The sequence below is a fragment of the Talpa occidentalis genome, unplaced genomic scaffold (genome assembly GCF_014898055.3).
Source record: "Talpa occidentalis isolate TD23 unplaced genomic scaffold, MPIMG_talOcc4v2.1 talOcc4.7, whole genome shotgun sequence".
Lineage (NCBI taxonomy): Eukaryota > Metazoa > Chordata > Mammalia > Eulipotyphla > Talpidae > Talpa > Talpa occidentalis.
The window spans coordinates 114,904,001-114,919,116 of NW_023605083.1; the positions used below are offsets into that span (position 1 = coordinate 114,904,001).

At 57.2% G+C, this 15,116-nt stretch overlaps 1 protein-coding gene across 2 annotated transcripts; it reads right to left on the minus strand.

The window, feature by feature from the left end:
• Positions 1–2,967: 2,967 nt before the first annotated feature.
• WFIKKN2 (WAP, follistatin/kazal, immunoglobulin, kunitz and netrin domain containing 2) lies at positions 2,968–9,617 on the minus strand. 2 transcript variants are annotated; one of them, XM_054688894.1, is made up of 2 exons: positions 9,272–9,617; positions 2,968–5,688 (listed from the first exon to the last, which is right to left on the minus strand). In XM_054688894.1, the coding sequence occupies exon 2, from the start codon at positions 5,617–5,619 to the stop codon at positions 4,168–4,170; it is 1,452 nt and encodes a 483-aa protein (XP_054544869.1). In that variant the 5' UTR covers positions 5,620–5,688; positions 9,272–9,617; the 3' UTR covers positions 2,968–4,167. The 2 variants fall into 2 exon arrangements, with proteins under 2 accessions (XP_054544869.1, XP_037349768.1); XM_037493871.1 differs by lacking the exon at positions 9,272–9,617 and adding an exon at positions 8,172–8,913.
• Positions 9,618–15,116: the final 5,499 nt, after the last annotated feature.

A 15,116-nucleotide genomic window follows, 5' to 3' on the forward strand; every position in this document is an offset into this window, starting at 1 on the left:
ACCTGCCTGTCTACCCACTCCCTCAGGAGAGCCAGCTGGAGGGCGATCTTTCTTCCTCCTGACAGGTCTGAGAGAGGAGTGTCATTTGACCTCAGGGCACATTCCAGAATGAGGCCACAGCCAAGAATAGGACCCAGGAGCCCTGCCACCCATCCTGCCTATATTAATCACACATTCCCAGAGCAGGAGGGAGACTTCAAACTCCTTGGGAGGTGAGAGGAGGAGACAGAATCAGGAAGCAGGGCTGTGAACAAGGAGAGCGGACCCCAGAGCAGCTCTTTCATGGTCTCGTCAGAGTTGAGTGCAAAGCCCTTGCTCACCCAACAAACCCCACACGAGCTCTCAGAGCAGATCCCACAGACCCCAGAGTCCCTCAGCGTAGTTCTGGCCTGGGGTAGGTGCATGTGTGGAGGGAGCCAGGGGCTTGCAGTATTTTTGCAGATTGGGGGACAGTGGCAGCTTCCCCAAGGAGCTGAGTCTTGAAGGATGAGTAGGTATAGCGCTAACGTCTTGTTCAGGAATCTAGGGCATGACTGCTTACGTGTGTGTCAGAACCATGTCACGTGGAGAGGTCCGTAAGACAGCCCTGGGAGGTGTGTGTGAAGGGAGGCAGGCTCTTTGGAGGTATTTGGGATCCTGATGGGATTCCACACTGTCCAGGCCAGAGGTTGTGTGTGTGTGTGTGTGTGTGTGTGTGTGTATGTATGACTCTGGGAGAAATAGGAGCATTAAAAGCTCTGAAAATCAGACAGCCTGGGTTCAAATTTTGGCTCTGCTACTTGCCAACTGGGTGATCTTGGGCAAGTTTCTTATCTCCTCTAGCCTGTTTTGTCACCTACAAAATAGTACACTTGTCTCATACAGTGTGATGGACACAACAGGAGGTGAGGTCAGTACCTATCACATAGTAAGCGCTCCCTCTGCCAGTGCGGTCACAGCATAGCTGGACACGGGGCTTTCTCCCCAGCCTGAGAAAATGGCGTGTGGCTGTGTGTGCTCCTCCTTCTCTTGCCAAGTTCAGCCCTGGGTCCCTGCTTTCTGGCCCCACTGTCCAGGGGGTGACATCAGACTATGGAGCAGCTGGCCAGACAATGGAGCAGAGTGTCCTCGGTGGCTGGAGGTGCTGGGGGAGGCAGAGTGTGGAAAAAAACAAGCTGCCCTGCTCCACAGGCCTCGAGGCTGGTGCAGAGACAGCCAGCACCAGGCCAGCCCTCAGAAGAGGCAGACAGAGAAATGAACTAGAGGGGGAGGAAGGATGGGGGTGCTAGGGACTGCAGGAAGAGGAAGAGTGGGCACAGTGTAGAGAGACAGCAGTGATCCGGCAGGGATTGGAAGGAGTGTTCAGTCTTACTGTGTGCTGTGCCCCAGGCCGTACCAAATCTCCCAGACGGGGTGGGGTGACTCCCAGGCCTCCTGGTACCCAGACCCTGGGAACCCAGTCCAGTCTTTACTGAGCACCTACTTGGTGTCAGGCATTACATACGCCCCGGGTAACAGAGGTCAAAGACCCAGCCTTAAATAGCATGTAGGAGGTCTGAAATTATAATCAATTCCAGATCATCCATTCCCTAAATGCCCCTATTTTCTGAACCTCAAAGCAACCCATGTGGGGTGGTCAGTTTGGACATATTCTGACTGCACATTTAAAGTCACATGGTCATTGACCTTGTGAAAACAGCCCTGGTAGGATGAGGAGGAATTTAGGTCCTTGGGACTTAGCCAGGGAGCTGCTGTGGGCAGGGAGGGGCCGGGCTGCTTCCTAGACTTCCAAGGTTAGTAGGGTTGAGTCCCTCAGATCTCCGTAAAGTGCTCTCATTACCTGTTTTACAGAGGAGGAAACCAAGGCTCAAAGAGAAAAGTGGCAGAGCCCACGATGTGCAGACCTAGGCGGGTCTGCTTCCTGGGCTGGGCTTTCTCTGCAATGCTGGGCTGGAGTGTGACAAGGACCCTGGTCGGGGGCAGTGGTGAGCAGTGAGTCCTGCGATGGGGCTGCCCTGAACCTGGGCACGTGAGCTCCCCCAGGGAAGCAGAACAGTGACCTTGTGGGGTAGGAGGATGGCAGGTGCCCCCTGCTTGGTCCTCTCAGGCTACAAGACTCAGCCAAGGAAAAGATACAGTAGAATGACCCCAGGCCTCTCAAAGCAGGTGGGGACCATAGTCTTCAGACCCTGTTTCCGTGACTGAGTGGGGAGTCACACCTTCCTGATGGTTCAGTTTTGTGCTTGGTAGTCTCCCGGCGACTTGAGAAGCTTCCTCTCCTCTGGCTCTCTTCTCTGCTTGTCTTCCTGATCCGGGTTCCTCCTGATTACAGAGGATTATCTCTAAGGAGGGCTTGGCCAGGCTGGACCTGGCCTCCTTGGGCTGTGGCCCAGGCAGAGGCGTGCACAGGGGAGTACACAGGGGAGAGGTGTCTCTGAGATTAGCTGACTCCCAGCCTGGGGACAGGCCGTATGCCGCAGCTGCAGGACTTCTGGACACATCTCCAGGGGAGGGGCACAGCCAGAGCACTTGAGACCCGGGTGCTGCTGTCCCATCCAGAGCATATCCAGGGCTCTGGGGCCAGACCGCACCCAGTGGCTCCTCGGGAGTCACAGTTGGTCGGCATACCCCTGCCTTGCTCCTCTGCTCTCCCCTCTGCCTTTGTTCCTCTAAACTGGACATCCTCAGTGGTGGACTCTGCTCCTGGCCCCCATGCTGTCACGATGGGGTGGGGCACTGAGATACAGGGCTGAACACCTACGTTCTGCCTTCCCGCCTCTGTGCTCTTAGGTAAGTCACCTTGCTGGTCTGGCCTCGTCCTGGGCCTAGTTCACAGAGCTGTGGTGAAGACCAGTTAAAGGGCTTTGGAGCTGCAAAGTGGGTGGAATAGCAGCAGGCTTGGTTGGCCAGACTTCTCTGCAAGTTCACCAAATTACACTGCCCACCACCACCCCCATTAGCCCAAAGACATCACACAAGAAGGCCTGTTGATACTATGAGCTTTTAATTGGTATCTTCTTCCCTGCATTTAAGGAAGAAGAAACAAGGACACCCCTATGACCTTCACCTTTGGAGGGGCATGGACAGAATGAAGGACTGAGGGACCCAGGGGGACAAATGTAGAGCTGATGGTGGGTTCCCAAATCCTTTATCTAGCAGTAGGGTGGCTTGACCGGCACAAAAAGTCCAGGAACAAAAAGTCAACAACAACCTGCCATGTTCCCAAACCCGCCCTCCCAGGCCTCACCTGGACCTTCCCTCCAGGTCCCTGCGGCTCCCAAGGCCACCACCAGATGGGAGCATCGAGCAACATTCTTTTCCTTCCCAAGCAGCCTCCCCTTCTCCCGCCTTTCTTGTCCTTCACCAACCCCCTTCACTGCCTGTTTTTTGGCTCCCTTTATTTCCCTTCCTAAATCAGATCCTGGGGCTTCTATCTGCTTGATCTCCAAGGAAGCCAGTGGCAGATAAAATGGGACGACCTGACAGCTCTGGGAGGGCCAGCCGTGTTCTGCTTCTGGACATAGTGCCTTCCGTTACTGTAAGCTGGGCAGTGGCTAACATCTCTCTGTGCTATGGTAATGGAATCAGTAAACCAATCCATAAAGCCAAGGAGAAGAAACACGCTTTGTGCTGGTGCCAAACTGCTGGACCGACATGACCAAAGCACCAGCTGACCTCCACCCAAAGGTGCCTTCCCAGCAGCCTCCACTCAGGGCCAGTTGTGTACTGGGCTGGACCATGCATCCTGCTCCCACTTCCTACACCCCTAACATGAGATGATGTCAGCTCTTGGTGATCTAGGGGTCCTCCCTTCCTCTCCACCCACCCCGTCAGCAAACCAATTCACTCCATGTCTGATTCCTGTGACTACCAGGCAGTCACTGTGTTTACCACCCTGGCGGGGGTAGGGTGGACTGGAGAGCCAAGGGAGGGGTGTGGCCAGCAAAAAGGATAATGATGCCCACACAGACCTGACCACAGGGATAACTTGCGGGTGTCTTATTGTTTCTTATTGAACCCAAAGACTAGAAGCGGATCTGGGACCTTCTGTTGATGTTTTCTGATGCATCGGTTGACGTCACCCTGCTGGCCTAAGACTGTCTAACCTGACCTTGCCCAGTTTGCGGACTGAGGACATTAGGGGTGGGTAGGTGGAAGAGGGGTGGGGAGCGGAGCGGGACAGAGGTCTCAGTGTACGCCCAGAAACTCCTTGAGGACGTCACAGGTCTTCTTGTGCATGACTTCCCGCAGCTTCCTAACCCGCCGGGTGCTTGAGGCTCCCACGAAGCTGTCAGGCCGCAGCATGGCCATGCCGCCGTCCACCTCGCCCATGATGATGAGCGGCGTCTCACCCACCGTCACATTGGGGCAGGGGCATGTCCAGTCCACGTGGAGAAGAGTGACCTCCAGCGGCTCCCGGCCCAGGAACTTGAGGCCCATCTTCTCATCCTTTAGGACCTCGTCCACGGTCACCAGGGCACGTCCTGAGTCCGGCTCCTCGGTCACCTCAGAGACCCGGCCCAAGATGACAAAGTCACTCCTACAGAAGCTGGTCACAAGCTTCTGCCTTGGCTTGCAGGCCCGGCAGCGCTGGTTCCCGCGGGGGAAAGGGCAGGACTCCTCACAGGCCTCGCGGCTCTCAAAGTTGTTGCCATTGCCCTCGCAGCCCCCGTAGACAAAGGACTGGCACTGGCCTGTCTGGCTGTTGTAGGCCCAGCGAGGGGCATAGGCCTTGCAGGGGCCCTGCAGGGCCGGCAGGCTGCACACGGCCAGCGGCCCGCTCATGCAGGCCAGCATGCAGGCCTCGTAGGTCTCAAAGTGGTTGCGGTTGCGGTGGCAGTGGCCAAAGGTAAAGGTGAGGCAGTTGTTGGCCTGGGCATCGAAGTGCCAGCGGGTCTGCTCCTCGCCACAGTCCTCGCTGTCAGGGGGCTTCAGACACTCGGCCGGGGGGAAAGCCGTACCATTGGGGCTGCTCTCTGCCGTGGCAGCCACGTGGCCACCCCTGACCACTGACAGTGGGAAGTCAGCCCGCAGGACCCCGGCAGCATTCCAGGCCGTGCACGTATAGATTCCAGCATCCTGGGGCTGGGCATTATAGATGACCAGCTGGGCAATGTTGGTGACCACCACGTTGCCGCGCACGTGGTTGGGCCGCATGACCACGTTCTCCCGATCCTCCAGCTGCTTCTCCCAGGTGATCTCAGGCCGGGGCCGGCCCACCACGTCACAGAGGAAGCTCACTGTCTCGCCCATGGTGACCGACTGGTGCACAGGGTGGTTGAGCAGGGCTGGGGCCGCCAGGTCCAGTACAGGGGTTTCTGGGGAGGCCGTGGTAGGACGCACGGTGGTCTCAGGTGGTGGGGGACTAGTGTTGGGCCAGGTGAAGTGGTAGCGGCAAGTGACAACGGCCAGTGTGATGCCCTTGGAACAGGCCTCAGCGTCCATGTAGCAGCGGTTATAGTAGGTGAGGCCGTCCGAGGCGCAGGTGAAACTGGGCTCCTTCTCACAGCGATCTTTGCACTTACACACGGGCTGGCCATCCCAGATGTCACACTCGGATCCCTGCTGCAGACACATGAAGTGGTCGCACGTGGCCTCCTTGGGCATGCCCACCGGGCCTTTCTTCCCTCTCACGTCCATGTATCGGGCTGCCACACAGCTCCTGGTCCCGCACACATTGGGGCAGCACTTCTCATAGGTCTCACACTCCTGGGGAGAGCCAAACCAAGAGGCCTGAGCAGGCAGCAGGAAGATAGCAGGGGCTTCCCAGCCATCCCTCCTCAGGAAGGGAGCCTATATGTGCTCACCACCTACCATAAGTAAAACATTTTGAAAATAATAGCTAAGTATACATTACACCTACCATTTGCCAAGCCCTCTCCTGAGGACATTTACATCTGTCAGCTTTTTTAATGTCCATCACAGCCTGCGAGCTGGGGTACAACCCCTATCCTCACTTCACAGGTGATAACCACAGCGCAGAGATTAGGAAACTTGCCTGGAGGCAGCCACATACCCACCACCATTTTACAGATGAGACTGCAAAGACCCGGAGAGACGCCTGGCGCACAGAGGTGGGAGGGGCAGGGAAGGGCTGCAGGCTCCAGGCCGGTGGGATTCTGAGATGAGCTGTCCCTCCCTTGTCACGCGGTTACCATGAATGAGTTCTAGGTTGGGAGAAGCAAGCTTGCCCTTTTGCCTTTTTCCAATTGGTGGGAGGGTGCCCTGGCCAAATGAAAGAGGTCACCCCAAATGCTAAGAAGGGCTATTCTGGCACCAGCAGGACAGGCATTCAAGGGAGGGAGCAGCGTGCTGAGGAGAACCCACATTCATCCAAAGCCGAGGGGTGTGCAGGCAGGACAGGACAGGTGCTCAGTGTCCGCTCGCAGGACCTTCATGGGGAAAGCAAGAAGGAAAAAGTCCCCTGGTGCGGCAAGCGTCAGCTAGGCCAGCAGCATTGGCTTTCCAGGCCGTAATTCCCTCTGATTCTCTGTGGAGCCATGGAAGGCATTAGTTTAATTCCTCGAAATTAGCAACACGCTCTGGGCCGACATAAACAAGGGTTTCACGTGGTGTTTTCAACAATAACACATTGGGCAGGCGGGCAGCCCTCCTAATCCCCCACTCTGGTAGTAGCTGTGTGAACTGCTCCCCACTAGGGCTGGCCTCTTGTGGTTCTGACTTTTATTTCAGCCTCTCTGACATTCCACATCAGCTAAGAGGGGGAATATCCCCACCCGGGTGGTGTGGGGCCTGCCTGCCTGACTTGTTTACTGTTTTCCCCTCTCAGCTCAGAATGGGGACTTTGTTTTGCAGCCCTTGCTTGGCATAGGCTTCTAGGCCACACCAGAGGAGGCTCTGGAACAGAGATGGGCAGACCTTAGTGTGGGGGTCTGAGCAAGAGTGCCCCAGGGGGGCTGAGGGCAGGAGGACCTGCCCCCTACCTGAGAGTCATTTAATTCCTTAAGAGACTCTGGCCCAGTGAGCTTCTTCAGCACTTGGAGGACCATGAAGGGCTGAGTCCCCAGAGACCAGGGAGAAGATATTTCTGGGTACAGGAAACCTAAAGGGAAGTTCTGGTTAAAAACGCAGAATGTATCCCTAGGCTTTCTGAATCCTCAGTCCACGCAGATGCTTCTGACACAAAATCAGCCAGAGTGTCACTGTCCCAGCCCCCATGGGATCTATCAGGCCACCTGCGCCCGAGAAACAGGCTTGTCTGCAAGTGTACCCACCTAGCTGCATGGCCGTACCTGGATGGGATGCTCTGCCACCCCTCCCCACCCCACTCCAGATCTCCCTTTCCCGCAGCATCACCATCGCTCACTGGCAGCGTCTGGCCTGAGTGTGGCACTGAGCAGAGACCACCCTCTCTAGGGCCCTCCTGTCGGTGACATGCATTTATTTGGCAGAGGGAGCCCTAGGGTCAGTCATGTTCCCTGGAGACTCCCAGCCCAGCTGAGCCCCGAGCCCCAGGATCTGGCAGGAAGTGCCTCTGCCCGGGTAGATGCCAGGCACCAGAGAAGCCTTCACCCCTGGGGGAGTGGCGAGGATGGCCCTGGGACTCAGAACCTGGGAGAGAAGGATACAAGAGCCAGGCCTGTGATGCTTGCTGCAGGCTGTTCTCATGTGGGCAGAAGGGAGGATCCAGGAATTGGCAGGTTGAAACTTAGTCCACTTTCCTCTCAGGGACACCTACAGAGTTGGTGCAGAGCTGTTCCTACCCACTGTCCCTGTCAGCCTGGTTTGCTCCCAGGGTCGGGGTCCACACCCTTGGGGAGGTGGCCTGGAGGCCAGATGAGTCTCAGCTTTGATGTCAGATCTATGTGCGTTTCCACCCTCCCATCCTTGGCCATGGAGCTGTTCACTGCACATCCCTGAGTGTCGCCCTTACCTGTAAACAAGTTGTGAGAGGTCATGCCAGGCTACAGCTGTGCCTGGCCGGGTACAGGCACAGAGCATCCCTCAGTAAGCACAAGGACAGGAATCGTGGATACCTGGTCCCCCATGAACTTGAACATCACACCTGCCTCTTCTTCCAGGCCTCACACCCTTTTTATCTCCACATGGCCCAAGTTCCTCCATGTTCCTGGACCCCGCAGGGAGCACTCCCGAGTTGCCCCCACACCACCGCTCCCGTCTCCCTCACTAACACTCACGGGTGCGCCTGGGGCTTCCAGATTCCCACTCACCTGGTCCGTCTCACACTCCCGCTTGCAGGTGCTCTGGGCATCCACCCAGAGGTTGGGGTTCATGTCATTGGGGCAGATGCCAGCATGGGAATAGCGGATGGGTGGCAGTGCCAGGCCTCTCAGGGGCACCCGGAGCAGCAGCAGCAGTGCAACCACCCGTCCCCAGCGGGACCAGAACCGGTGACATCCCAGGCCCCACATGGTGCGGTCTGCGAAGGCAGTGGCCTCCCCTGCAACGAGGGGCTGGGGCCCCAGCTGGGCCTTCTCCTTCTTGGGGGCTGCGGACACCTGCCCTCTCCCCCTACCCCGGCAGGCTTCCTCGCTGCTGCTAAGACTGCTAAAGCTGCCTCGGCAGCCTCCACCAAGTCAGTGGAGCCCGCTGGGCCGTGCGGCTTCAGATAAAAGAAAGGTCTCTGCGAGGAACTCCCTCTCCTGTGCGCGGGGAGAGGGGCCGCAGCAGGGGCCCGGCCTGGATTTATATCCTGGGCACGCCACCCGAGTGGGAGCGGGCTAACCTGATGCCTGTCACAGGCAGGCTGCTGGCTCCTCTGTCCCGTGGCCGATCACAGACTTGTTGCAGAAGGGGGAAAAAAAAAGCTGGAAGCAGTTTAGGCGGCGTATCTGGCACGGTGGGACACCTGCTTGTTTTTGACTCCAGGAGGCCTTTAACCCCTTCCAGGGCCAGAAATGGCATGTGCTTTGGGGGGAGCTGGCTCCAGGACACGCAAGCTCACTGTAAAGGAGGGATTTGTTCCCCTTTCCCCTCCTCCCCGGCACGGGCCCCCTCCTCCCCTTTGGCCACCTCCGAAGAACACACAATCGCTTGTTACAGGGAGGGACCTGCAGCCGCAGGGTTAGCATCGTCGGCCCGATAGTACATTTGAGAGCAAATGATGTGGAAAAACAACAAGTTCACGGCCATTCCAGGGCGGGCCTGAGCAGCGCTGAGCTGTGCAAGCAACTCCCCCCACCAGCACCAGGCTCCAGCATCTTTGGGGGGGGTGCCACATGGACAGCTCCCTGTCGCTCTGTCCCTGGCCGTGTGCATCTCAAGTTCCAACTGTGGTGAATTTTCCCCAAATCATTCCAGAGACACATACCAGATATGCTCCAGCTCCCCCGCTGCCGGGACGAATCACATTCCTCGCTCCTCAATGGACACAGTCGGCTCCAAGAAAACCTACATGGTAACAGTGTCCAGGACGGCGCTGGACAGCTAATGGCCATGGTGGCTGCTCCTCAGAGAGCCCTGCACCGCCATGGTCTCCTTTCCGTCCACTCTACCACAGGAAGGTTCAGGCTCGGAGAGAAAAGGCAACTGGTCCAAGGCCATGAACAGTGACAGCAGCGACATGTGGCTTACTGGGCTCATCATCTGTGTCAGCGCCTGTGATGCCACATGCATCTTCACAGCAACCTGTACCTCTCCCCTAGCGCTGAGAAAAGAACGAACAGAGAGGCCAAGCCACCTGCCCATGTTGCTCAGCTCTGGGACCCAGCTATTAAGAAGAGGAAGGAGGGACGCCAGCTTATGGAGTGTGGCAGGGACCTTTGGAAACAACCCTTCCCCCACCCAGCTGTCAGCCCTCCCCTTTTGGTTTTTACAAGTCAGACAAGAAGTTTTTGAAACACCAGAGACAGATATATGGAGGCGCCAGGAGTAGAAGCTGCCAGAAGTTGGGCGGGGATGGGGGGGAGCTGCTCTCCCGTATGGCAGGAAATGGCTCAGATCACAAATGCCACTGAAAAGTGGAGATGTGAGGGTTTGTGGGTGGGTCGTTCCATCCCCAGGAGATGAGAGGTGGAGGGGGGCACAGATCCCCAGAAGAGACATGTGTACCTTTCCAAGGCCACACCACAGAGGATTTGGGGAGCAGTCACTGAGCTGTTGGGGACCAGGGAGAGAAGACGTGACGGGCACAGCACATACCAGTCAGAAGGGACCTCGGGGGTTCCCAGCAGTGCTCTCGTTTGACAGGTGGGGAAACTGAGTCCTGAGCCCAGGCCCCTCTTTCCTGGGTCCACTGGGACCTTCAGGGATCGAGCTCACCCTCTAATTGGACTGGAGCGAGGTGGCACCGGCTTGCCCACGCTGCAGACGCCTCTCTTCCTTGGGGTGGTGTGTTGCCTGCTCCCCGCCTGAGCCGATTCCTACCCGCCAGCGGGTCTTTTTGCGGGGACCTGTCTCTTCTGCTTATGTCAAAGAGCTAATGAAGGGTGTCAGATGCTAATCCCCTAAATTATTGGAATAAACCTCCCTCCGAGGCTGGTCCCAGTAATGAAGCCAGACAGTGTGCAACACCGGCTGCTTTGAATTCCCTGTAATTTCATAAACCCGCGTTGCAGCTGCTCCGAGCCAGGCCTCAGCCCGGTGCTGGCCCAGCCTGCTTGTGCAGCCTCCTTTGATATCACAAAGGGAAATGGAGGGTGACACGTTTCTAAGCAGGACTTAGAGAAACTGTCACAGTCCCATTACATGGGACAAGTATCTAGGGAGAGGAGGCAGATTCTGGGGAGCCACTTGAGACTATTAGAGGGAGGGGCCCCGCCCAGGGTGGGGGAGGGGCCGGCCGAGAAGGGGAGGGCGGTGGCAGGCCCCGCGGAGCTGATGGAGAAAGCCCGCTGCCCAGCTCAGCCTCTCCCTCCCGGGCCCCAGGCCTGGCCACTCTGTTCCAAGAACTCTCCAAACAGCGCGGGGAAGAAGGGGCCCTAGAACACCCGGCTCTCCCTCTCGTCTTTCCAAGTCTCCCACCAAAACACAGCTCAGAATAATAAATAACATCTGACAAGGGCTCGGAGCCACACAGTGTTTTCACCCACATCCTCACCACTGACCCTCTGGCCGGCCGGGGCCAGCTCGCAGGACGGGGCTGTGAGCTCCCTGGTGCCAGAGGGAAACGGAGTCACGGAGAGGTTAGGCTGGGGTGCCCTGGCCCTCAGCGCAACGGTCTCCCCTCCCAGACCCCTGTCCTGTGCTCTTTACACAGCCCTGAGCGAGCTTCCAGCCCCTCCACGAAGGCCCCCGCTGGCCGCCCTGCCAGACGGGCTTGTTTATAAGCCATTCTGGGAGTGCTTTGAAGTCTCCTGCTTCGGGCTCCTCCCTCCCAGAGTCCCTGGGACCTGGCTCCCGCTGACTGTCTCCCTCACATTCCCTCTGGTGGGTGGTGTGGACCCCACCCTCACGGATCCCCACCCCCACCCTATAAGGGCTCAGCCCCTCCCCCATCACTGGCCTCTGGGGAAGAGAGCCTGGGCTGGTTCCCCTGAGTGGTGCCTGAGCTTGGAGGTGTCCCCTGCCTTTCACCTCCCCAGAACATTGGGCTCCTCTCCGTCAGAAGGAGGACTGGGCCCTGACACGGTCTCAGAAGAGCAGAGGGCCCTGGCCCCCACCACTGTCGGGAGGCAGGGGGACCATGGCGTGGGGGGCCGGGGGGAGGGTTCAAGACCTACTGGGAAGCAGCTACAAGAAGTCACCCTGGACTCTGAACTCTGGGTGACCCTTGACCTCACCTTCGCCCTTAGCACCAGGACCTTGACAGGACAACATAGCTGATGCCGGTTCCCAAACTGGTCAGCCCTCTCCTCTCTGGAAACTTCAGCCGCACATGTGGTGGGGACACGCAGAGACCCACAGAGACCCGGCTTCTCACTTCGCAGAGCATCTCCCTCTTTCCCTCCTTGTTTTGGTAAAGCACCTACCATGTGCTAAGGTATAGGGGTAGATGGCAGTCCTTGTCCACAGTGAGGGCACGGTCTCCACCAGGAAACGAAAAAAGTATGATAAGAAGAGTTGACACTGTTTGGGGGTCCTTACAAGGACTGGGGAGCAGGGAGGAGGGAGAGACCCGGGTGCTGTGGGAGAGTGTTTGTGACTTAGGCTGGGTCTTGAAGCCTGAACAAAAGTTCACAAAACAAAGGTGGCTTTCTATACTTCTCCTTGGAAAGGCCTAGAAAGGCACCGTCTCCACTGGTTGGCCGGCAAGGGAAGACCTTCCTCGGGGCCCAGGCCTCTGGAAAGGGGAGGTGAGCGCGCAGTCTGCAGGTTTAGGAGATGGGGAGGGGTGAGAGCTGCAGGTGGTGTTCCCTCCTGAGACAGCCCAGCAGAGTCAGGGCTTCCACCCATTCTGGTCCACCCTTTGTGGGCCCCCTACCTGAGGTAGCTGTGCTCTCTCCAAATTCACGGGGAGACCAACCCCCTGGGAGCCTCCCTGCCCTGATCCTGGTCATTTAAACATGTGTGGGGAGGAGGAAGGACTAGAGGAGCAGGGATTGGGATAGTGGGAGATGGAAGTCCTCAGCGAGGGATCTCAGATGAGTTCTCAGAAGGCCTGGGCTGCCTCTGCTAAAGGCCGTGATTAGTCAGACACAAGCCAGGGAATTCAATAAAGCTGGCGGCTCATTACCCAGCTGGAGACCCCCTGCCAGAGCCGCCAAGGGCCTGGGTTACATTACAGGACTGTGTGAACTCTCCCCTCCGAGTAAGACTGCACCGGGCCTTGGAATAATTATGGGGCCTCAGCAGATGGTGGAAGGGGGAACGGGGAGGCCTTCAGCTGTGGGACACGTGACTCGTCAGCATCTGTGCAGCACAGGACATGGGAGGGTCCGTGCTGGACCTTGGCAGAGGCAGCGCTGAATCGAGATCCAGGAGGGACAGTGTTGGCCATGGTGGGGTCTGTCCAATGCCCCGGGCCCATGAGCCTCCTCTAGACCCCTGCCCTGGCCAGGGACCTGCTGGTGGGGCAGAGTCTTGGAGGCTTAAATGCCAGCATGTGTCCTGAAGCAAGAACAGGAGACAACCTGGGGTGTAGCACAATCCCAGCAACACTGAGCCCTCAGATACCCTCCTGGAGAAGGTGGGCATCGAGGTGCTCCATGGATTTGAGCCAAGTCAGACCCCTCACCCATTTGGGAGGTTCTGTGATGCCTCCTTGAGCACCATGCAAGGAGCCTGGCTTCTTGTCCTCGTCTGCTGCCTACTCCCCCTGCCGTCACCTCTACTTCCCCATCTGAGGCCCCTTCCTGCTCCCTCCTCTGTGATCCCATGTCTATTCTCCAGCTTTGTCTTGATGAAATGGGCTTCAAAAAGCCCCGAAGGCTCTCAGCCAAGACAAACACTGGGGTGAAGAAGCCAGAAGGCCATGGGGTGTGGAGCTAGCTGGTCCTGGTTCCCCTGCTCCACTCAGCTGGGGGAGAAAAGGGCCCCTGTCTGCACTTTTCCCAGGCCTGGGGGGTCAGTCAGAAGGCATGGCCTCCCTCCCACTCACGCCTTCCACATCTAAGGCTGCTCAACTTCCCACGGTCCTGAGCTCCTCCCCTCTCTGCTTAGCTCTTTTTTTCCTTCGTGTGAGAGGGAAATGAAGCTGACTATGGTCTCCCTGCTTGCCTGCATGCGACTTAGCCAAGGGGCGTGTGTTCCTTAAAACCAAAGGCATCCTTGATGCCCATTTCAACAGCTTTTAGATGACCACAGGGTGTTAGGGTGAGAAGCAGGCCTTTTCCTGACGGGCCATTATTTCAAGATTTCTTCCTTAAAGATGGCTTCTCTAGACCCCTGTGAGGAAGGTCAGAGTGTTTAAGCTGGACCACCACAAACTCCTGTCTCAATTTACTTCTCCGGTCTTATCCTTTGCTCCTCTCTCTCAAATTTGGGGAGCTGCCACACTGCTCCTTCGGATATTTAGAATCTCCACGCAGTCCCCCTACAATGTCTCAGCAGACATTGCCCTCCGCCTCAGATGCCCTCTCTCAACAGTGCCCCCGCCCCCTAATTCCAGCCTCTCCTGGCTTCCCAACCTATCTTAGAAACTTCATCTTTCGTGACCTCAGAGGCTGAGGTCGAGGAAGGCCCAAGACACTTTCCCATTCAGGGAGTTCCTGATATTATTTCTAAATTGAAAATGTAAAACAAAACAAAAGCTAAAACCTGGTTACAGGGCCTCCCTGGTGGCGCAGCAGTTGAGCGCTGGGTTGCGAAGCTGCCCGCAGCCTCTGCAGTGCTGGTTCGATCCCCGGCTGCCGGGCGAGGGTCCCACCTGGCGCGCAGACCTCTCCTGCCGCCCGCTGCTCCCCTCAGCAGTGTACTTCGGTCCTTCTGCCTGCTCTGCTCCCCGCTCTGGCTCTGGTGAATTCTCTCACCCTCCTGTGCTTCTGACTGTACCCAGTGCTTGTATAAATAGATTAATTAATTAAAAAAAAAAAAAGGAAAGAAATAGCCAGGGGACTTAAAAAAAATAATAATAAAAATAAAACCTGGATGCAAAAACTGCAGCAAAACTGAACACTCTCAGTTCATAACTCTGAGCCCGTGGGTGTAAACTGGTGACTATTCATATTTGAGGCCCTTTGTGAGTATGGCCTGGCCCGATGACCCTGCTGGGCGTGCCATGATAAAGCCAGGCTTAGTCAATGTGGGATTGAAATGACACCCCTCGTCTGCCGCTGGGCCGCCTGTGAACCCCTTACAGCCAAAGGCTGTGTTGGTCTGCAGCTCCAGCAGGGAGCGTGCACTTGACCGACCGATGCGTGGAAGGAATGGAAGGATGACCCCATAAAGCAGGCCGTGCCCCAGCAGTGTCAGCACGGATGGTCCTGTTGTCCATCATACCTGAGAGGCGCAGGACAGGAAACCAGCGTTCCAAAAGGCGGCTTTCAGCCAGCCAGGGAAGGTACGTGTCCTAGGGCCTGTCGGCCACCCTGGGCTGGAGGGAGAGTCTGGAGTCTGCAAGGGGCAGGCCTGGACTGCGGTGGCTGGGGAGGAGCGTGAGCGTGAGCGTCAGGCGGTCAGTCTTAGAGGTGGAAAGCAGGCTCCCCTATGGCATCCACCAGGCCCAGCATGTACTCTCCACATCTGTCCTTGACTCCCCCCCAGACATCCTCTTTGATGTCATATTAAACAGCTGAGGGTCCCCCTTTCAACCATGTTCTTTTCTGCTTCCAGAGTCA